This window comes from Solanum dulcamara, chromosome 4, assembly GCF_947179165.1.
Source record: "Solanum dulcamara chromosome 4, daSolDulc1.2, whole genome shotgun sequence".
NCBI lineage: Eukaryota > Viridiplantae > Streptophyta > Magnoliopsida > Solanales > Solanaceae > Solanum > Solanum dulcamara.
The window spans coordinates 30,628,073-30,651,840 of record NC_077240.1 but is presented as its reverse complement, the minus strand read 5'-3'; the positions used below and the strand labels follow the sequence as shown (position 1 = coordinate 30,651,840).

The window sequence follows — 23,768 nt, the reverse complement described above, 5'->3', positions numbered from 1 at the left end:
CTTTTGAAAAACCAGAAACTACATGGCTTACAGTAACTGGTAAATAAGACAGATCTAAAATGTAATAAAACAATAACGGAATGCAACACCTTATCAGATCAACAAGGGCACAAAACCAGTGTATCAGAATTTGGTAATGGCCATGCCCCAGCCTTAAATTGAGCTACTATATTCTCTAGCAGTAGACATAATTAGAGGTCACCTATAGCTTCCGTATCTATGTCGGTATACACATTTATCTGCCAGAGCCCAGATTTCTTGAGGTATCAACCGCATCATCACATAAGATCGTTGGGAATAGAAGATAAAATAATACAAGGAAAAGCATATTTAATATCTCCTACACAACTTGATCATTTCTCTGTTATACTCATGTCACGCAGGGATAGAATTTTCTGCAATTTGGACTCGCCAAGAATAGCACCGGATGTACATTGCATTGAGACTCATAGAAGCACCAAAGCCCAAAACTGATGCTACCATTATAGAATAGACTGCTTGCAATTGAAGCTGCCAAAAGACAAGATTTTTGAGCATTATTCCTCGCTTCATATCTGCCAAAAGTATTCTGTTTGTGCACATTTTCTTAGACCTTTTGTTTTCTGCATTGGTTTTGGTTGGGGTGGGGTGCATGAGTTGTGAATCTGGTTGCATCTTTCAACAAGATTTCAAGATCTAAATGGTTTTCAGAAGTTTTTCTCTAGAATTATTTGATGGTTAAAGAAGACACAGGATCTTCAATGGACAGACTAGAAAATATGCAAGAATTATCAAATATCATCTGCATAATATCTAGAGAGTGCATCTTACCATAGAGTATAAAATGTGTAGAGTAATAGCAACAAGAGCAAACTCTAAAGCGGCATACGTCCATATGTACTCTTTAATAGCTGCATTTCAAATGAAAATACTATGACACAAGTCGGCCAGTATTTGATAAATAAAAGTTAGGGGCTCAGACATACCTAGGATGACAGCGAAAATGGATGCCAAAAGACCGAGTGTAAATGCAAATGGTGCAGCAATCACAAACGCCTGAGTTTTCATATCATGGACCTTCAAGAAACAGAATACCTTTACCATTATCCAAAAAAAACCTTCACGAGAAAAGACTTAAAAATGTGAAATGTTATTCTATAAATAATAAAATATAAGGATAACATTCCAGGTACATGATGTCATCAAATTGCACCTTTCTACTTTAGAGAAAAATATGTAAAAGCTGTTGGATGTGCATTTGAACGCCACTAGTGATGACATCACTATGCAGCTGACAACATGCACGCACATTCAATTTTTTTTAATTGAGAATGGATAAGTAATCAATTCTTCAAACTACAGATACAAGTTTTTTACTCTTACCAAAAAAAAGAAGCTTTTGTCCTTGTTTTGCTTCCTAAGCAAGGTAAATTTTTAGGCAAATAAAAAAAATGTCATTTAGTTGCAGTTTTTGATTTACTCATTTGGAATGTATTCTGCTGGTAGTCTTTCATTTTTGAGCTATTCGAAAAGCTGAGCTCAATTATTTCTCAACGCAGAGGCCCTACCATCTTAGCTCTTGAGCTGTGACAGAACAACAGTGTAATAACGAAATGCAGACAGAGACCAGGGCTGCCTTATGTTTATAGGGACATTGGATATAAATACAAGTTTCATCCTTCATTTTTTCCAACCAGGCTCAGTGGGGAGCTCATTGAAAAAATAAATTAATTCTCAAATGGGGGCCATGCTAGAAGAGAAGCCATGTCAGCCATATGTGCTTCACAATCATCTCCCTTTTTCTTGGATGTGGTAAACCTCACTTCGATAGGCGACAAACAGTATCTTTATCCACTTTGCTCCCTTGGGGACTTGAATGTGTGGTAAGCCTCATGGTTGGAGCTGGAGGATATCCTTACTACTAGGCTATCTCTCCCTTGTTCAATCATCTCCATTTTTGAGTGCATATTATGCAATCATTTTCAAACTCTGGATTCAAAAGTTTTTTAATCAGTTTCACCCCTACAGGATATACATAGGAAGTCTGTATCTTCTGCCCCTCACTTGCCTGCGGCAGGGGGAACAGGTTCCCTCCCCCTCAAAAAAAGGAAAAGGAAAACATTTCATATTATTGCCTTCTACTCAAGTAACAACTAAATTGTACCATTGTTCCGTCCCGTTCATACTTATGTAAGTTCCTCCTCCTACTTTCATTCGCTCGAACAAACCCTAGTTCCACCACTGGGGAAACATTATGGTTTCCCTGCTTTTTTGGATTTATGGTAAAGGAAATAGGATGGTGGCTCATATGAGAACTTGATCGTCATTGTAACATTCCTCAAAATCCTCACAAGTACTTTAAGAATGCCTTGGGAATAGGTCGCTCGCGTAATGCATTATCCTTAATCTTTTTGGCAAATCCGTGTCCGGAATATCGATCCGAGGGTCAAAACCTTCTCGTGAAGATATCTTTCTTTCGGTGAAAACTTTGAAGTACAAAATAACAGTTTGGTGAAAATTAGGTGTTCATCTTTCATCTATAAACTACTGTTTTTTCTTATATACTCTAGGTATATTGCATTGATATAAATAATGGGAAAAATATTAAAGTCTTCCTTCACATAAAGGTCTTCTTATGGGACATGCAAACACTCAACTTGTGTCGGAACATGACACCCAGTCTAAGGTTTGTGTCAGAACATGACACCTGATCAAAAGGTGTGTCGGAATGTGACACCCGATCCAATGTAATTTGTGGCACTTAGTATAATAACACTACCAAAAGAACCTATTGAATCACTCCATCCAAGTCTTGGATAAACAAGCCGTTGAAAAATGGAATAGGGGTATCCAATGATTAGGCATCTTCTCAAGGATGAAATCTCAAGCCAGTGTTAATTTTTAAAAAATATATCCAAAAGATAAAAACTCACCAATAACTGCTCAAGGAAGAAGAAATAGCATACTGTGCTGATTAAAACAAGCACCACAAAGTCCTGCCAAGCACTGCAATGGCAGAAATTTCAATTTTGGTTAGACTCAAGACCAAACATAGTAACTGAGAAATTAGTTCAACAACATTGTACTAAATGCTTCTCCACCATCCAGTATCTAGAGCTTCTTCCCAGTATTCACAACTAAGGATTCACTTTACTTTGTATTATCAAATGAAGACAGTTGTTGAAGCACCAACTCTAAAACCAAAGAAAAAACTGGAAATAAAACTTCTTCAAATCTCACAAGGCAAATGTGTAAACGCAAAAACTAAGAAAATTCAGAATATGTCGTTAAACAGCTCTGTGAAAAAAAATGTTTTCCATGTGATATTTACCTTATTCTTCCAGAATTGTTGTGCTCCGGTCTGTTATCTTGTTGACTAGCATTGGGAATCCTCAGCAAAGTCACAGGTAAATTAGAAACTTCCTGTCGACAAACATCACAAATTTTGTTCCCTTTCATGCTAAACCACTTGATTGCACATTCCTCGTGAACAAGTCTTAGGTCACCTTTGCAGCTGCACTCCATCTGGAAAGTATTGCCTTCATCACATGCCTCCAGACAGATCCTACAAACTGCTTCCTCTTCAGGGATTTCCCGATCCTCATTCTCAGGAGCAGGAGTAATTTCTTTTGTTCATTTTAATCAATTTTTGAGGGGTTGGAACAGAGGAAAAGTCAAATATTAATCATAACGCTTTCAACAGCTTCTGATTACGATTTTTTTTAATACAATAGGAAGTTGAAGTCAGTAAAAACTTTGAAAAAATTTCTCAGTTGAGTCGGGAGAAGAATGAAGATTCAGGTCTGTGGGACTTATTAACCAGCTTACAAATAAAATCATTTTGTAAAACAGAAAAGACTAGAGTTGGAATAAAGTGTAACATGTCCCTCCGTAAAGAAATGTTTACTTTTTACATTATTAAATGCTTAATAGCCAGAAAGGCTGTATCAGCGATTTCTCATCTACTTGGAAGGCTTGACTAAACATTTGTTAGTTGTGACCATTCCAGTAGAATATGGATAAGTTTAATATCATACAACTTCGTAATTAGTTTAACTTGATCAAACACGGTACACTCTTTTTGATGACTCACGCACAACTTAAACACATTTGACCTACCATCTCCAGTATATGGAAAATGCTCTTCGTGGGTAGCAAAGGACATTGATCTAACAATGACAAAATGTCTCCCAGGCACAGAAAGGGACCTTGACAAACTAGCTTGAGATGCCCCAATCCGCGATGACTGCAGCAGAAGTACACGTTATGGAAATGTGTTAGTTGTACATGGAAAGTAGAGAAGCCATTGGATGTAAAGGCTACTTCGGAAATCTCTTATACTAATGGCCTCATAACTCGTAGCAGGTACCCATGAACAGAAGGAAACAGGATAATGTCTAGATTACAATACCTTTTAAGAAAGTTCCTAGACATTTACAATGACAGGAGATCTTCTTGGAATTAGATAATTGAACATACAGCAGAATGAGGTCGGCTTCCAAATTTACTTTTTGGGGGGGCATAAACTCCTCTCTTATTGTGTCTGACGAAGTATGACTAATGCAAACATCGAAAGATTAACTTGAATGGCATGTTGTGTAAAAACATTGGATTCTCTGTTGAAGTTTGTCAGACCAGATATTTATCAAAAAGATTAGTACATCATAATTCAAGTTAGATTTGATTCTATTTCTCAGTTGTGTGGAGAGGAGGTTGATTAGTGAAACCAAGTACAAGAACAATGAGGATACGGTTTAAATTGTTGCATTGTATAATTAGTAAGGTATAAGTTTACTCCCCCCTGTTTCCCTTTTTAGTTTGTTTAAAACGAATAACCCATTTTTCATATTTAAAAAATAATTTAACTTTAAACTTCTCATTTAACCTTTAATAGCATATGATTTTATAGCCACAAAAATGTCATGGTTGTTTGAGACCATAAGGTCAAAAAATCTCTCCCTCTTATACTCCATGCACAAACAAACAAGTTTACATAAATGAAACGTAGGGAGTATATGTGTCAACACATATCTTCTGAGTTGTTTAATGAATTGAACTTTTCAGAAACTAATGAAAGCGCATTATTGTTAACGGAACAAAAGGAACTCACATGTGACCTTTGTTGTTCACCATGTGTCCTAGCAGATAAAGGCGTGGAAACTGATGGAGATGAATTTGAAGCAGGGGTCACAGGTAGAGAGGTACATTTTTGACAATTGGAGGAGATGAAGTTTGCTGAAAGAGGGCTTCCTGGAACTACCTTATGATCTGAACTGAGGAGAGAGCTTCTCTCACCATCAGATGAAGCAGCTTTCTTCTTAAAGCTTAAAGCCCGAAGAAAACCTCCTGTTGGACCTGGTGAACGGGGTGAATACTTTCTGCCAGCTCCAATGCCTGCATGTCTTGGAGGTATTTGAAGGGAAAGATCTGCCTTTTTCATGTTTGGGCCCAAACCAGAAATCATATTCGAGGATTCCCTTTTCTGAAAATCAGCCTGCATGTACTCAATATATAAGAATTTTTTGTTACATCTGGTAATATTACCCTAGATCTTCTAACTTCATGTAATTGCACACCACTTGCAAATTTTCTACCATTTGACTAACATTGCTTATGATAACCTTCAGAAAGACAAGTGAGGAGAAAAAATACCTAACGTTATTATCTACATGATTAGAGGCTTCAGTTGATTAAGTAAGGCATTTTCCTTTTCCCCCATGATTAGAGGCTTCAGTTGATTAAGTAAGGCATTTTCCTTTTCCCCAAAAATCTTTTAAAAATTATTTTCAGGATTAGTTGAGTGTAATGCTAGGCATCATGCAGTACTAGTAAAAGTTTTCTGATGCTTGGTGATAGTTGTTAGTGGTAGGATCAAGTTTTATGAAGCACTTGAAAAGAGACTAACATCCTACCTTCCTCATGTGATGTATAAACATTATACTTAGGCAAATATTTTCAAAAAGTTGTAAAAAAGATAACACCTGAAAATAGAAAAACATTTTAAAGTGACACTCAACTATTCATGGCGATTGTGATGTCACAGACAGAAAAGTTTTCTGAAGTTAGGGGAAAGCAAGACCAAATATGAACACAGATAAAATACTTTGCCATTTCTTTTTATATTTGGAAATTTGCAGGAAACTATAGAATGCTAGAAGTCAACTTACTAGAGAAGTAAAGGTCTCTTAGTCTATCATGGAGCATTAGACCAGAACTATACATCATCCAAATATCATATAACGGTAAAAACAACAACAAATGAATACTAAACATCCTTACACTCAGGGGCGTATGCAGGGGGGGGGGGGGGGTAACCGGGTTCACGTGAACCCATGCTCCCCTCCCGAGATCATATGTAGTAGTGTTATATTTTTAAAAAAATATTGAAATATAGATGTGTGAACCCACACTCGGAGTATCATATAATGCGATGAAAATTTGGTGCACCTCTCTAAGTGAGGTTAAAAATTTGAAATTTTATATATATCTTGTTTTATTTTTCTTTCTAAGATTAGGTAACACCTCTCTAAGTGGTTATGATAGTTTTTTTGGCATTTTAATATATATATATATATATTTTGAATAGATAAGAATTAATTTTGGACCTATAATTTTAAAATTTTAACGATTTTCAGTAATAAGAACCTAAATGTCAAACCGATCAAATTTATATGTTAGATCCATCTTTTTAATAGTGCACCCATCATCTCGAAATCCTGGATACACCTGCTTACACTTGTTCTTGAAAGAAGAATCAAACATGGACACTCACAGTCTCACACCATTCATCTTCCTAGCATAAAAAGGTCTTACATTCTACAATCTCTCTTCTTCTTGATGTCACTAAAGATTTCTCTAGCAAAAATTATATATCAAATGCCATCAGGTTAGTGCTTTCGGGAACAAAAAACGTCATCAGGTTACTTAGAATCACTAAAAATAGCTTAGTAGACTATGCATTGACAATCCTGATTCCCATAAAGAAGAACACTAACATTTTTCAGAATTAAATTATATATCATCCCAAAAATATATAAAATTGGACAGTAGAAGGCACCTAAAAAAAATGAAGAAAGAACCACCTCACAAAAAGAAGTGCATTTTCTGAAGCTTTAAACAAGTAGCCTAAAATTCAGTATCATATTTTGGGATAAAAAGAGTCAAAATTGGGATATCTTCTTACTTTTTTTTTTGTTTAAAAAGTTACATCTGCAAAATCACAACTTTTTGTAGTTAAAAATAAACAAATTTTATTTAAAATGATAGGCAAAAGCACATCAAAAGACTTTTAAGCTGAATAACTGATTAAAGAAAAAAACTTTATAGGAATCCAGATATCTCTTCTTTTTTTTTTTTAAAAAAAAGGAATCTTTATTGAAGAGTTGAGTAGTAACCTGTGATATCCTAGGAGAAGCAGGAGGAACATTATCTGAAAATGGAATGGGTACTGCTTCTGTTCCTCTGGGTGTCTCCATTCTTTATAATTTTACCTTAAAAGCACAAAAAACAATAACAAGAAATCAACCAAAAGAGAGACCTAAGTAAAAAAATTCAAGAAAATAAAGAATTCTGCAACTTACTTCACATACATAGAAGGATTAAGGATTAATTCTTGTATGGAGAGACCCCCAAATGAGGGGCCGGAGGAAACTGAGGAGAAATGGACAGTGGTCGGGGGGTTCTTGTTTGTTTGTTTTCTTGTGTGGAATAAAAGGAGGAGCAATATTCCATGTATGTACACTCCCCATATATCAACAAAAAATTATGCCTTATCAACCCCCCCTTTTAAATTTATCACTACATTTTATTTTATTTATAAACTTTAATTATCTTTTGTTTCATTTATATAATATTTTAGTAGATATTTATTATTTAGATTTTTAAAAAAATGAATTGAAAATATCTAATATGAACTTTTATTATGTGTTCAAATATTTAATTAAAATGTGTTATAATTGAGTATGTAAATAAAATTTATTGATAAATTTAAGAGACTATTAATGTATTGTCCTAAATAGATTTTAAGCAACCACAACATATTTACTACTTTGTTCATTCTATTAGGAGCTACATCTAAAATAGGAAATGTGATTAAAGTAAAATGATTATGATTATTAAAAATACAAATTGTGTCTAACACACTAAATCATCAAATAAATAACTAGAACTATAATACTTAGTGTCATGAACAATGTCAACAAAAATATTATAAAAACTCACACTGAAATTTAATTTAAGAAAAGAAACAAATTGAATTGGTCATTATTCTCAATTCAATCATGATTTTAATTTTTTAATAATTATTAATGACATAATACATAAATATGATTCTTAACTTGGCTTTAGTCGGCAACTATGATCTCTAACTTTACTAATGCACAAGTAGACACTTTAACTATCCAAAATGTGAACAAATAGACACATTCGTCTTACATGACAATTTTGTGTCCTACGTGGCGTCCTACGTGTATTGTGTCACTTAGGACATGTGTGTCTACTTGTTCAATTTTGTTCAAGTTTAAGTGCCTACTTGTGCACACCCAAAATTAGAGGGCATAAATGTGAAATGAGGCCAAGTTAAAGAGTATATTTATATATTATGTCATTATTAATTGGTCATCGTTTTCAATTCAAGCCTTTGAATTCATATTCTCATTGTAACTATTCACTCTAAATGAGTATTGATTACCCTTAAATAACTTTTATGTGTGTCTGGGAGATTACAATATCAATTTTAACATCAATTCACTTTTCCTCTTATAAGTTTTCTTTGTGATTCACCTTAGAAGATAGATAGGAGAAACTCCTCCAATATATCTTTACTTTTTTTTTTCTTTTGGTTCTTTCTCCATATTTTATTAGTGTGTTGAGTTTTCTTTTAATTTAGGTGTTTGTTAGTTTTGTGCTCCTAATTATTTGTAGAAAAACTTGTTAAATTACGAGGATACACCTATATTGTGTGAAATATCTTCAAGGATAGTATCTTTAACACGCTTCAAGTTTTTAAAGAATTCTCTATAGATTTTGTGATGAAATATTAATTTTTCATAAAATTTTCAACAATCTTAGGGATATTACTAGAATTTGTTCTTACAAAAATCAAAATAATTTGTCGACGTTTTTCGATTATTGCTTTGCCGTTTTCGTTGAGGCTTTGCAAAATGAGTTCTTTCTCAAAAATTACACTATTCAATATCCATCTATTTTCATTGATTGATTTTAGCATGAAATTCTTTGTATCGTCAAATTTCACAGAGTTTGTTGTAGATTTTTATTGCAGCGTAAGTGATTTGTTTAGGCATAAACATAAATATGATCCTTAACTTGGCTTCAGCTAGCAACTATGACTTCTAACTTTACTAGTGCACAAGTAGACACTTTAACTATCCAAAACGTGAACAAATAGACACATTCGTCCTAATGGCATCCTACATGACAATTTTTTTATCCTAGGTGGCATCCTACGTGCATTGTGTCACGTAGGACACGTGTGTCTACTTGTTCAATTTTATACAAGTTTAAGTGCCTTTTTGTGTACACCCAAAGTTGGAGGGCTATAAATGTGAAATGAGACCAAGTTAAAGGGCATATTTAAGTACTTACTTGTGCAGACCCAAAGTTGGAGGGAATAAATGTTCGATAGACACATTCGTCCTACATGACAATTTTATGTCCTACGTGGCATCCTAGACATATTTTTGAGAAAAAGACTCTTAGTGCTACTAGGCATATTTGTTCTAAAAGGGAACCTTAGGATATTACTTACGCAAAGAAATATAACAGTTCTTTTTTTAAACTCAAAATAGATCGTGTAGTACTATATCTCGTTCGTGACCCCCCCCCCCCCCCCCCCCTCCCCCTAGAATCACATACATAACATCCAAGAAAAACTTTTAAAGAACTATTAGTACCTTTTACTTATGAGATTATTTTCTCAGTAGTTACTAAAGACTGACTAAAATTGTTTTGTAGGGCTTCAATGCCAGCTACTTTGTCATAAGGTCATTAATTTTTTTGACCTTTCGGCACTATGCAGGCGTCAACTCCCATATATCTTAAGATTTTGTTCAAATATAGAAGCATTACATCTTTGATGCAATCATCGATTTTATTGAGAGATCATAATTTCTGTGAGCAAAATTATTATTGATGAGGAAGACTTTTTTATTGTGCCGCTAATATTTGCTCTGCTATTTAGTCCAAGGCTGACTAAGAAAAGAATTACTGAATGTAAAATTAAAAAACATCAATCGACATACTATGTGCAATGATTCATTCATGTATGATAAAAAATACTCTTTCCGTTTATTTTTACTTGTCCCTGTTTGACTTGACACATCCATTAAGAAAATAATTATTGATATAAGTATTTTACCACACTATTCCTATTAATTAATGTTTAGTATTTAGTCTTGAAAAATGATTTGGAGATTAAGTACTTAATGGTAAGGGTAAGACATGAAAAATAATTGTCATTTCTTGATATGTCAAAAATGACAAGTAAAATTGAAAAATTATTTTAAAAATAAGTGACAAATAAAAATGAAGAGATAAAAAAAAAGTCATTCCATTTTGTCAAAAAATCCACACTCAAGTTTGATAACTTTTGATTTGCTATCTGAATCATGATTTTTCGAAATACTTTCCTTTTGGGCTGGTTGTAGGTGAGGAGGGATTCAAATTCCCAACACCGTGATGGTAGCCATTGCTCTAATCCTTTAAGCTACAGGGCCCACTATGTCTACATTCAAGTTGAAGGAGAAGAATTTTATTTATCTTGATATGCAAGAACTACTTTAAGTTCATTGAGAGAAGAAATTATTCTCAAACTCACATATAAAAAACATTGATATCAACTGAGGTAGCGTACTCCTAAAGTCCGAACCAGTTTGATTATGAAGAATCATTAGAAAATGGTAAAGTGAATGTTTTAAGTTTGATTTCGTCGTCTGTTAATATCTCTGGATAAAATTAGTAGAAGATCCAATTAACATTTATCTATTTCATTTTTGATAGAAAAAAAAGGAACACAATGAAGAACGAATCAAATTAGTCATTAAAAAAAAGAATAAAATGGAGAGGGATGTTGACAAAGATTGACAAATGATGGAGGAGGAGGAGAGAGTATAAGGTTTTAAAAATCAATTGAAAAGTATAATAATAATAATAATAATTAAAAAAATGTGTTAGTGTGTATAAACATATTTGTTCCAAGACAGAGGAGTTTGATCAAATTGGGCGTGGAACGAGTAGAAGAGAGCAATGTGTGTTTCCCAAACTAACAAGTGATATATAGTTTAAGTGTGTTATTTAAGTATGAAACTCAAAAAAAAGGATAATTTAGCTATAGCTTTAACACTTGACTTTAAATTAAAATGAACGAATTGCCACTTATAGTAATAACTAGTGAACATATCCGCGCTTTGTGCGGAGTAAAAGAACTACATCACTCGTTTGGTCATAAAAAATTATAAATTAACCTTCTTTCTAAAATAATTTTTACTTTATTTAAAATTTAATTTTGACCATGAAAATTTCAAATTAATATGAATTTGAAAAACTTCTCAACTACTCCATATTTAGAATTTCAAATAAAATGTTATTTTCTATCATTTGTGAAAAAGTATAACCAAACACAACTCCAATTTTAAACGTTTCTTGTAAAGTGAAAAATATTTGATTTCTAATTATATATGGACAAATGCCCATCAAATTAACGATCTATTTTTTCTTCTTCTAATACTCGAATATTAAAATTATCAAAAAGTATATTTTTATTAGAATTAATTTATTTTAAATATTTCTTTCAAACGTGTTATCTAAACAAAAGAAATCATAACATCCACCAAATGTCTTTTCCGAACCTTAAGTTTTCAAATATTAAACCAATAGTTACATAAAAACATTATCTATATTTTATTTTAAGCAAATATGAAATAACATGTATAAAAATAACTTGTTGACAAATCTTTGACTATATATTTGTCCACCCAAGTTACCTGTTTATTTAGTCTTTTACTACTCAAGAAATAATTGAATAAACACAACAAACTTCTATTAGTTTTCTACTCATACTCACCAGTCTAATATTATGAAGTCATGACATAAACAAATTTAATGAAGATGTTTCATTAAATGTGGATATTTATTTAGTGAGTGTAAATATAGCGGTGTTCAAATTTTTTGATCAAGTTATGAAGTTTTTTAAGTTTTAAAGATTCATAAATGCACAGAGTAATACTATAACGAAAATAATATATTCAATCTATTTGAGAAATTTTAGAAAAGGCAATGAGCAAAATATACATGCTTCATTAACTCGTATATAAGCTATTAACCCAAATTAGCAAAAGACTTTTATAGCGTATTAATAATATAATTGAATCAAACCTTCTATTATAAATATTAAGTACCAATTTGTTTCACAATTATAATGTTAAGTGGATGAAGAGTGCAATGATATATTAATTTATAGAGAGGTATCATGTAATCTTATCTATGTCTATCTATATAAGATTATGCATTAACTCAAAAATATCTGAAAATTGTCAATGTATATATTTAGATTATTGAATAGGAATGTGTTGGCATAACCTTTCTAATACAAGTCAAGTTTTAAGATGATGTTGATCTGAATGGTGATGAAATTGCCATTATTTCTGTCTTGACATATTTTTTTCTCCCTGAAAGCATTCATCTTTTGATCTTTTCCGTATTTTTTAAGTTTCTTCCTTCCTCTTTTTGAAAATCGAATGAAAATCATTAAGTTTTTTTATTGAAAAAACAAATTGCTAAGTATTATGAATGAAAAGATGGAAAGAAACTAAGAATTTTGAGGAAAAAAAACGTTCTCAGATTAATATATTATAAATTTACCTTACTTATTTGATGAAAAAACAATAAATTCAGAAGAGTTAATAGAAAATAATTATAACCATGAAAAATTACAAAGAAATTATTTCAGAAAAAAAATATAGGCAAAGCAAGAGCATATATAAAAAAAATTTCTATACAAAAATGATCAATGTATGACGAAAACACACATACATCAGAATCTCAATTCAACATAAAAAACAATCACTACTCAAAGTTATTACAAAAGTACAAATACATATTGAAACTTTAAACCAAAAATAAAAAATATTAACAATATCCAAATGCTATGAGAAATGTAGCATAAGTAATATAAATATACAAAAAATTAAGAGAGACGAGAGGAGAATTTTCTTATTCTTCCAAGTATATTCAAGTGTTTCCCAAATCTTTTCGTGTATAACAAAATCTTCAAAACCTCTATTTATATTGTTATATAGAGGCATACAAAGGAATAACAAAAAACATGGCATTAATCCTTGAGAATATGGAGAATATCAAGGGTGTATATAGAAAATAAATGTGAGAAGGTGTGGGTATTATTACACATAATGATAGAATTACACCTTGAAATTATGCACATCAATATTAATATAATATATTTACAACAAAACATTAATTATTCAACAATTATATAAATAATAACTACATTAAAATGAGGAGAAAAACTAACAAATGCTCAAAAAAATGAGAAAAAAGATAAATAGAAATGGAGGACGACCATAAAGAGGTGTCACATCACCTTGTCTATATCTAGCTTTATTAAATATATATATAGATATAGATTGAGTTATTTTGAGTTAAAGAATTTTAATTCAATGAACATTATTATTTAATTTTTCCATAATATGATATGATCCGTAGACCCTAATATTGGGCCGTAATGGGTGACGACCCGCTCCATTAAACTGGGGGCACAAAAGGCAAACATTGAAGTGAACAAACGTCGGGAAAACGGAGAAGAAGCTGAAACAGAGGAGAGAGCAGAAGAATCATTATTGCTTCGCGACTAGGTAAAGTTAATCTAACTATGATGATTGATGAGTAATTTTAATACTAATTAGCACAAATGACTAATAATGTATCCTAACTAATTTGAGATTAAGAATAGTTGATTGTTATTGACTGACAGAGTTAACAGAGGAGGGGAAATTAATTGGGTCAACCATTTTGATTTCTATTGCTTTTTATTCTGAGTTGATTTACATATGGTAGCTTCAAGTCCACTACATTTGCTGGGTTCTTGAAAATTCTCTTTTGATTTGCAGGAATTGAAGCAGTGTTACAAGGGTAAAAATGAAATTCTGGGATTGGTATCTGAAAATTGCAGTTGTTTCGGCCATGATTGGAGGTTCCATGGAGTTTTTCATGATTAAGACTGGATTTTGTATGAAACACTGTCCTTTTAATCTGGTCTCTACTTTTCTACTTTCTGTTCTCATTTATGCCTTAACCCATTATTGATTTCTGAAAAAATAAAGGAAGATTGAATCTTTATTTCATTGAAAAATGAGAGATTTGCAATGCCAGTCATTTTGGAAATATTTAGATTTTTTTTAATCATAAGAGGAATTGTGGAATGAAATGGACCTGAATTAAGTTGAACGGATACAGATGATTCATATAGCTGATCCTTACTAATTTGTGATTGAAGTCTAGTTTTGGTTTATATCATAATTTATACTACTAGAGATTGATCGCAATCGTCCCCTACGTTTCACAGATCATTGTCACTGGACTCCGGATCTGACTTAGAGTTGTTGTTGTTGTTGTTTCTCCCCTTCTTTGTGTCTGTGCTAATGGTAACTGTTTAATCTTACGATATCAGCATTTGAGAGGTTTGCTCGCCACTTTTTCTCCTATTAAGAAAAAAGTATGCTGCTTATCTTGATAGCAATTTGTATCAGATGATAAGGTGACTGTTCTAGAAGCGGAGAAGAGAGCGTGGGAGAATTCTCCTGAAGCCAAGGCTGTCAGAGACGCTCTTAATCCATGGAGACATCAGGACGCAGAAGCAAGAAAGGATTCTTAGTTCTGTCACTTTTGTTAGAGAATTATAAGGTAATTACTAGTTGCTAAACTCTGCTGAAAACTTAACAAGTAAATTAAGTCCTTTCTAATTTCTATTACTGAATTTTAAGTTAACTCCTCATTGCAAAACAATGAGATCGATCCAACGATAGAATGGAAAACAGAAAATTGCCTGGTAAAAGTCTAAAATCGGAATGCAGTCTGACCTAATTTAAACAAGAAGACATCTCAAATGAACTCGTTCTCTCACCACCATATTCGATTGGTTCACAACCAAAATAACAAGATTTTTGGATATGTATTGTCTTTAATTAGTTTTTGCCTCGCTTCTTAAGTATTGATAATCTCCTAAACAGTAACCACAAGTGGTATGTCAGAGTGGCTGTAATCAAAAGTTCAAGCAATTATTTAGCAGTTAGCAATGAAACTTATCGATTGGCAATGAAGAGAAGGAAGAGATGTTCTATAGATTGCTCAGGACACATTTGACCTGTGTGAAGATTATGACACACTGTGGGACTATTCTTGATGTTATATTGATGAGAAATTATCTCTTTACAGGCAACTCAGGAATTGGCTTTGAAGGAAAATTGCCCTGACATACTGCTTTTTTGATCTTGCTCCTATTGATATTTCTCATGGATGTTTGTTGAAGAGAGTGTTACAACTTAAAACTGATTGTTTCTCCTGCTCACTTAGCATGTAATGAACAAGTTCTATAAAGGCAATTTGGCATATATCAAATTGTAAAACTTGTGGAACCCTACTTCTTGTTTTCCTTGCTCTCTCAAGATTTGTACTTTCCTTTCCTGGATCTGCATGGGTAAGAGAAACAATCAGTTGCACCTCTGAGAAAAATACCGGACTAGATAGCCATTTGACAAATATGTATTTATTCCACTAATGTATGTTTTTCTCCCCTTCTTTTGTGTGTGGGAGAGGTGGGAGTCTGAGGATGGGTTGCAAGTGGAGTAGAGGGCTGACTTATACCTTTGCTCCTCTCATTTATCCCTAAAACGTTGAACCACGGAAGACTATTCTTGCGGTCTTGCTCATTTTATGCAGAAGCTCAAGAATATTTTAGGGAATGGCTGCATCACGACCCAAGATTTATTGGGCAGTCACCTCTGACAGCAATCTTAGTAGATGTAGATTATGTTTAAAGCGATAGCCTTGATGACATTAGAGTTGGAGAACTTAAACCTCTCCTTTTGAATACTTTGGATCAATCAGAGTACTGTACCTTCGCTTAAGGCTTTTCGCTTTGCGTTTCAGTCTGGCATAGCTCCTTGTAGCGTATTGTTCTATATAGGTCTCCAAGTAGTTGAAGTAACTAGTGAAAATGTTCTTTGGATTGGACCGTTCAATTGCTGGAGATGGTTCACCTCAGTCCTCAGAGGTGTTAACCTGGAGTGTGAAGTATAAATTAATTGAACTAATCATTCGTTGCTTATTAATGATACATGTGCAAACAATTCATCTACAATTATAAACATTAATAAGTTTACAATCCATATTTTCAAAAAATTCAGAACTAAAACCCATTAAGTTCAAATCTACAATTTATCTTAAATTTACCTGCGTTGGTCCTTGAATTGATTAGGTATTTGGTGTTATTTAAGGGTAGAGAATTTATCTTAACTACTCGTTTCCTCTGTACTTGCTAACGATATAGTTTGACGAATCCTAAACTAATAGATTAGAATTAACTTTTAGGCTCAATTTCAGACGATCGGTCCAATTAAAGGTTATTAGTAGAATAGTACTGACAAACTCCAAGGTTCCTTTTTTAAGATTTAAGGTACAATACATAAGAACCAGCCAATACTCGTTAGATCAGATCAAGGACCTAATATTCTTCCTAGAATAAACCTTGGATAAAAAAGTTCTCTATCTTCTCTACAATTATCAGGAGAACTTGATGTTCAGTACTGGTACTCATTAAGAAACCATTGCTCCTTTGCCATTTCATCCATAATCATAAATATCCTACCGAGAATACAGAAGACGGTCCAAATATCACTGGCTTGAGTACAAACTTAGCTGGTTGTTGTCCCATTTGCAGAAGAGGCAGCAATTCCATTGGGATTTGGCTGGTACGTTGATTGTGTAGCAGGAAAAGGGGCGCTGCCTAGAGTAGGTGGAGGGGCTCCACCTGGAACACCTGCAAGGGGGTTCAGTGCAGGAGGAGCTGGAAGAGCATTGGGTTGCATCGGCAAGGATGAAACAGGGGGCATCTGCCCTGCAATTGGTGCAATTGGAGGAACCGCTGAATAACCTTAAAAGGACATCAAAAGTTAAGATGTATATTGTTCAGAGTAATCTTGTTTCCGCTTGATTGTTCAGCAAAAGTTATATGTTTATCACAAATGGACAATCATTGACCTGCAGCAAGTTGTAACAAACTATCTACAATACTTTTATTGACACCAATCATTAACTTCCGAAACTGAAGAAAATGCCTCAACCTAAACTATGGGGGTGGGGCGGTGCTTCATAACAGTAAGTCCATCATAAAAGAACCTACAGAAGCCCTCTCAACGTACACAGCAAAAAAACAGAGAGAGTCTCATAAACATAGATACCAACAAGTGGCAGAAAATATTGAGGAATCACCAAACAAATTACATGGATTGGTACCTGGAGCACCAATAACTGGATTTGGCAAAGTGGGAGGCCTGGCACCTGCCATTAATTGTGGGGGCATAGCTGCTGGAACAGGCAGCATAGGAGGTGGCATCATAGGTAGGCGGGGTCGTTGACCAGGGAAGGCAGCAAGATGTTGATTATAAGCTGCACCTATTTGCTGGTAGGCTACTGCTTGCCCAAGGCGCTCCTTAATTTTCTGATCTATCAGAATCTGTGTTTGCTCCTCCTCAAGCTTCAGATAATAAGACCGTACATTAGCCTGAAAACAATGCCTAGCATTAGTAGCATCACAGAGAACATGAAATTCACGCTAGGAGACAGGATTGTCAGAAAAGTTGCAAAATATGAACACACCTTGTGTTTGTAACCGGCATTATGCTGTTTTCTGACAGAAGGCTGAGAATTTAAAAGAAAACATTTAAGAAATCAGACCTCCAAAGTAGAATTACCCTTCTCAAAGAGTAAAATAAATCAAACCTCCAAGCAACAAGAAGCAAAGGATAATCTAAAACCGTTTCAGATCATTCACACAATAGAATGCACAACTCCCACGAGTTGCAGAAAAAGAAACATTTTGTGCAGCAGAATTACAAGTACCACTATAAAGTATGACGAATATTCGCATCAAGACGTTCTTGTTTAGTTATAAAAAGCAGTAACAGGGATGTTTTCAATTTCCCAGTTTGGAAGATACACCATAGTATCAAGTGATTGATGTGCTGGGTTTTAATAAATAAGAGCATCATTTGGATAAAGCTCAGATTTTCCGTAGTGGAGCAAGTTATTGCTTGAGGCTTAAGATGCTAAATGATTCAAAATTGAATAGGTTCTATCAGATTTAACTTTCCCCCCAATATGTTGATTTTTTGCACCTATAACTGCTCCAAAATTCGGGCTGCAACCTCACCAGTTTCACCCCTTCAGTCAACACACTATGATATTAAGCCAGGGTACAGTACATATCAAATGAGTATTTTTTATATTTTATTTTTGCACCAAGGAAAAAGTCATAATATGTTGACAGTGAGATTTGAACACATAACTTTTGTCCATATCAAATGAGATCTTTTCCAACTTCTCTTTTGCTACAACAACACCTCCTACGCATCCATTGCCTTGGGATGTATGAATTCTCAAGTTCTACAATATTATATTTAGGAATGTGCATTGCTCCTAATTTAATAGTGGCTGTCTTCTTTCCTGAAAAACAGATAGATTTAATAGTGGACACCACCTTTGTAATTCCCCCAAAAGTTTTTTAGACAAACCAGCTATCAATCTTCTATTTGTTTTTTGTTTTTTCGGGAGAATTGAATTGAACTTAGCTATCAAACTTGTACTTTGTCTTTTCATCTTATATGAAATATGAATTCCCTCAAAGTCACTGCAGTCGACATCATTGATTCTCTTGTATGGCTACTAAATCGCCCCTTCCTATGCGATGCTGTATTTGTTTGTGCTTGTGGTTTACAACCTTCAAACAATCTGATTAAAGGTCAATGTAACTTTCCAACCGACTCAGAAAAATTGTATATCTTTCATTCCATTCAAAATGCTAAAAAAGGGAATTGATCATAAAGTACTAAAATAACTTCTGGCTTATGCTGCGATTCTAGTCCTCAGCTTTAATATCACATATTAGCACACAGTTCTGACTAAGATCCAGCGCCAGAATCACAAGGATCAAACTTCCAATATTATCCCAATTCATGTCTTATCTGTAGTCAATGATTTGACTCAAGCCCCTAATGTTTTTTATGACAAGGGAAACCCGCAGTCGTGTTGGGAAGAAGCACCGACTAATTTCCGTCCCTTCCGAACCGCCTTCAAGCAGAAAATAAAAGAGAAATTTAAAGAGAATAACAACACAAAGATTTAGAGTGGAAAACTACCCAATTGGAGAAAAATCACGGACCACCCAGAAAAATATTCACTATATGAAAATTGTTACAACCATATAATACACAATATTTTTCTCACACCCCCAAATACCTAAAATACTACACCCAAAAGATCTACAAGAGAAAATTCTCTAAATCTTACATGCATTTCTCTAGATTTTTGTTGTTATGTGTTCATGGTAGAGATGCCTATTTATAGGCAATTTAGAGCCATGATTGGTGCTTATGAACACATTTATACCACCATATTTGATAAAATGTGTGAAGACCATTAGCCTTCTTTCTTGACTTCCACCAATCAAATGCCCACAATTTTGACATTTTTCTACTTTATTCAAACAAATACAACAAGCTGATAACCTTTGGATGTGCACAAGGTAAAACCCACACTCCTATGCAATAACTCACAAACCACACAGGAGAGATAACCTGCAGTAGGCAAGCCCGGTGCAATGAACTTGATTCAGAAGGCAAACCCCTTGCTTTCGCTGGCAAGGAGTTTCGAACTTGAAACCTCTAACATGGAAGTCCCAAGTCCAAACCACTGGGCCACCCCGAAGGGTAACCCCTATCTTGATTGGTTCAACAGTAAATTGCCATTTTTGATACGTGTTCTACTATACATATCTTCTAAAAAAGAAAAAGTAACAACTTATTTACTAGACTTTGACTTGAAAAAAAACTTACAAAGAAGCTTGGTGGATAAATCCTTTGGCGAGTCATCATTTGAGGTGCATAGAAAGAGAAATGCAATGGCTATAAAAAGATTTAAGACTTTTTAAAAAAAAAAACTTGTTATCAAGATTTAAGAGGCTTATACCCTTTCATGCTATACTGTCACATTAATTCAGCCTAGTTCGTGTAAGATGCCCACTTACGAAGCAACTAATTGTAAACTGAAAGGACAGCAATAGTAAAAGAATTATGATATTGAATGTATTGCATCGTGTGCTAAACTACTAGGTACTAGTTGATGATTTGCAACTTACTTGCATCTATGAATAGGACAAGTGGTAATCAATTACAAAGCACTTCTTGTTTACAGGCAATCCAAATAATTCCATATTCATATGATATTTCAGTTCACCATCACATTAGATAATTAGTTTATATTCAACCCCTTTAGTTGCAATCCGCTCTCTTCCCATTTCTAGATGGACCTCGAAAGTCCATGTGTGGTGAAGTAATTATTTGAACACCAAAAGCCTAGTGAGACTTCATCAAATGTGGTAACTCCTTTGCCAACTTTGGAAGCATTATTTGTGGGATAAGGACTAGGCTTATCGCTGGTCCAATCAGATGCTAAGTCTAAGCTGTAATTGCTGATAAACCCAACTACAAATTTCATTTACTTTCAAGTCATAAAAAATCTCAGCTGTACTTAACATTGTAAAAGATCCAACATGTAATAAACATGCATGCTTAACCTAGGACAGACCATGTTAAATGGAAATTAAATTGTAAGTGGTAGCTATTCTTTCCATAATCTTTCTACAGTAATGCCCTCTTTCTCAAACTAAAAAGTTTTTACCTACCATACAACAATTCTCAGTAGGACTATTATCTTTTCTTGTATCCTTGAAGGCGCTTAACACAATCCATAAGCATATATCTCAAGTTTTAACTCGGCAAATTATGCCGATTCAAACATTTTACTTTTGGGACAAACAGACTAATTATTCAAAATAATGAATTTTGATTTCTTTGCTAATCAAATGCATTAATTTTGTTGGAGACTATAAACTATACTTGTCAAAAATCAAACTACCGACCATAAGCTATTTGAAATTTTTGATGAATTTATATGAACGAAAGTAGTCTTCTAATTTTAGCACATATCACAACCTTAATTCACAGTGAAGCTTAAAAATAGAATCAGAAAAACTCACTGAATCATGTGTCAAGTAAGTGTCACAATAATCACAGTAATACCTGAAAATCCCATAAATGATCAGCAATCGCAAAAACGAGCATAAAAAACCAAACAAAAATAGCTGAAAAAATATTGTGCATACCGAGGCATTGGTTTAACAAAAGGAAAGAAGTGCAACTGAGAAGTTACTTTGCCAATGGACTAGGCAAATTTTTTTCGCCGGAAATGTCGTCGGAGATTGTTACTTATAGCCTCATATGAATTCAGATTAATCGACGGCAACAAAATTGGAATTCGGCATACTACTACTGGATTGAAGCCCTGAAGGTTCTAGTAGACCCGGTTTTCGCCTATTTAAGGCAAGCCCATTTTGAGAAAAGGTTAGCCCAAATTTAGTACGGAAAGGCGAACTGTTAGCCCGTTTTTAGTTAAGCACATTGTTGGGTGCGGTTTGAAAAGTTCGATTGGGTAATTTTGATTTTTAGAAATATTATATTATTATCATATCAAATTAATTCAGTGTAGTTTGATTTTGATATTTTGCGGTACGATAAATTGATTATCATAATTTGGTTAACTTCAACTTACATATATTTATATAATAAAAAATTAGATTTTGACTTTTCAAGAAATATCTCAATTATATCATATACATACATTACACATATAAAAATATTCAAAATAAAGCACAAATAATTTTCTTAATTAGGTAATCACCCAAAAAGAATATTTAAATCAAGAAAGAGTAGTCAAAATTTCAACATCTAAGTTACTATTTTATATATTTGCTAGAATGATATAGTTAAATATATATAAATTTTATATAAAACTATATACTTTGGTATGATATTGGATATTTCAGTATTTTTTTTATAAATATCAAATATCGTATAGAATACCAAATTTTTTAAAGGAAAAAGACTTAAATATGCCATCAAACTTTGAGAAAAGACTCATTTATACCATCCATTAAATGTTTGGCTCATCTACGCCATTGTCGTTTGAGAAAAGACTTATCTATGCAATTATTTTTTAACTCCAATTTTGCAAAATCACCCAAACAACTTTTAACACTTTTCCATTGAAGTTTTGAATCAAATATACTCTTTTTGCTCATTCTTCTTCAAGAACACACGAAGAACTCCAAATTTTCAACTTCTTTATTTTTTTACGAAATCACCTCAAATTTCAATAATAGTATCCCTCCATGCCGGATATCAAAATTCAATATCTTTAGAGCTCGAATTCAACCTAACCCAACAAGACACTTAAAATTTCTTCAAAATTTCAAAACTGAAAACACCTTATAAGTAACTTATAAGCCAATCCAAACAAGCTCTAAGGCATAATTTATTAGGTTATGAGCTTCTTAAAGCATAATATCCCGAGACTGAACTTATATCTCTATCATGATAGCTAAACTTTTGCCTCTAACGACATACGTTCTATATGAATTAAATGATATAATTTGTTATGCCTATTATAAGAGGCATATCTTGTGTTATATATATTATGATACAAAAATATAAATGTTTACATTGTGATTTTTTTGGATGTCACAGATATTTTCATCTACTTTTTGTTACTTAAATACTGAAGAACAAAATTAAATAGCACCAATTTAAAAGGTAAAAATTAAAAATCATCCAAAATAAGGCAAAATATGGGCATTCGTACTAAGGATACAAGAGTTTTCATAATTTCATTCTTTCATCATAAATGATTTCCAACAAAAAATGACTTTCTTTTTTACAAATTTAATATTGATGAATCTAGAAATTTATGTAGACCATTTGAATTTTCTTGAATTATTCTTTTAAGAATAATAAATAAATAAATTGTGCAATGCACACTTCTAAGTTCTAGCAAAGGAAAAACTAAACTGCTGTGGTGGGGGTGTGGATGCTCTGCATAGGCAGTTCACTCAAACTCCCTCAACGAAAAATTATATTATATATATAGAATATATTTTTTATATTTTTGTGCGTATACTAATTTTAAACCACCTAAATTAAAAATGAAAGATAGACTAGCGGTACTAGATTGTGCAACATGGACCGCAAATATTATCCTTAGTTTGCAGATTAATTCCTGCTAGGTGCGCAGACTGCTTAATTTTTTTAAAATTTAATTCTTTGTTGGTGTACAAATACTATTTTAAAAAATCGTTAGATATAACTTGAAAAATTTCCCCTTTGATTTCGTGACATCGATATAAGGTTCTTTAATTTAGATGGGCATTGTGATCTTTCAAAAAGATTGATTCAGACAAAAAAATATTTGTGTTACCTATTATGTTTCATTTGGTGAAGTTTCCTTTGCTTTTGCGAGTTATCATTGCATATGTTGAAAGAACTTTTTTGTTATTAAAAATGAGTTGCGTGGTCTGGAGTGGTTGCATGGTTCCTTTTAGAAAAAAGATGTGTTTAATGATGTTTCAATTGATAATATTATTTTGTCTT

At 33.2% G+C, this 23,768-nt stretch overlaps 3 protein-coding genes across 6 annotated transcripts; 1 reads left to right on the top strand and 2 right to left on the bottom strand.

Moving 5' to 3' along the window:
* Positions 1-62: 62 nt before the first annotated feature.
* LOC129887237 (uncharacterized) lies at positions 63-7,718 on the bottom strand. 3 transcript variants are annotated; one of them, XM_055962247.1, is made up of 9 exons: positions 7,560-7,718; positions 7,374-7,469; positions 5,090-5,473; positions 4,099-4,225; positions 3,311-3,605; positions 2,913-2,985; positions 966-1,056; positions 811-890; positions 63-510 (listed from the first exon to the last, which is right to left on the bottom strand). In XM_055962247.1, exons 2-9 carry the CDS (start codon positions 7,452-7,454, stop codon positions 376-378), a joined length of 1,266 nt encoding a protein of 421 aa, XP_055818222.1. In that variant the 5' UTR covers positions 7,455-7,469; positions 7,560-7,718; the 3' UTR covers positions 63-375. The 3 variants fall into 3 exon arrangements, with proteins under 3 accessions (XP_055818222.1, XP_055818224.1, XP_055818223.1); XM_055962249.1 differs by having other exon boundaries at positions 3,311-3,551; XM_055962248.1 differs by having other exon boundaries at positions 7,569-7,718.
* Positions 7,719-13,882: 6,164 nt separating this feature from the next.
* LOC129884165 (uncharacterized) lies at positions 13,883-15,697 on the top strand. Its single transcript, XM_055958510.1, has 4 exons — positions 13,883-13,896; positions 14,130-14,239; positions 14,760-14,913; positions 15,445-15,697. Exons 1-3 carry the CDS (start codon positions 13,883-13,885, stop codon positions 14,882-14,884), a joined length of 249 nt encoding a protein of 82 aa, XP_055814485.1. The 3' UTR covers positions 14,885-14,913; positions 15,445-15,697.
* Positions 15,698-16,619: 922 nt separating this feature from the next.
* On the bottom strand, positions 16,620-21,642 carry LOC129887235 (U1 small nuclear ribonucleoprotein C-like). Of its 2 annotated transcripts, none has more exons than XM_055962245.1 (5): positions 21,449-21,642; positions 21,323-21,365; positions 17,887-17,928; positions 17,524-17,791; positions 16,620-17,161 (listed from the first exon to the last, which is right to left on the bottom strand). In XM_055962245.1, the coding sequence occupies exons 1-5, from the start codon at positions 21,454-21,456 to the stop codon at positions 16,923-16,925; spliced, it is 600 nt and encodes a 199-aa protein (XP_055818220.1). In that variant the 5' UTR covers positions 21,457-21,642; the 3' UTR covers positions 16,620-16,922. The 2 variants fall into 2 exon arrangements, with proteins under 2 accessions (XP_055818220.1, XP_055818221.1); XM_055962246.1 differs by having other exon boundaries at positions 16,620-17,125.
* Positions 21,643-23,768: the final 2,126 nt, after the last annotated feature.

Bases quoted from the DNA above. Each gene is read 5' to 3' on its own strand.
- LOC129884165 (XM_055958510.1), top strand. The intron at 14,240-14,759 runs GTATGAAACACT...AATTTGTATCAG, and splicing joins CATGATTAAGACTGGATTTT to ATGATAAGGTGACTGTTCTA.
- LOC129887235 (XM_055962245.1), bottom strand. The intron at 17,792-17,886 runs GTGTGTTCATAT...CATTGTTTTCAG, and splicing joins ATGCCGGTTACAAACACAAG to GCTAATGTACGGTCTTATTA. The intron at 17,162-17,523 runs GTACCAATCCAT...TGTCCTTTTAAG, and splicing joins TCCAGTTATTGGTGCTCCAG to GTTATTCAGCGGTTCCTCCA.
- LOC129887237 (XM_055962247.1), bottom strand. From the start codon at position 7,454: ATGGAGACACCCAGAGGAACAGAAGCAGTACCCATTCCATTTTCAGAT. The intron at 4,226-5,089 runs GTGAGTTCCTTT...CTTCTGCTGCAG, and splicing joins GTGAACAACAAAGGTCACAT to TCATCGCGGATTGGGGCATC. The intron at 2,986-3,310 runs GTAAATATCACA...CTGCCATTGCAG, and splicing joins AACAATTCTGGAAGAATAAG to TGCTTGGCAGGACTTTGTGG.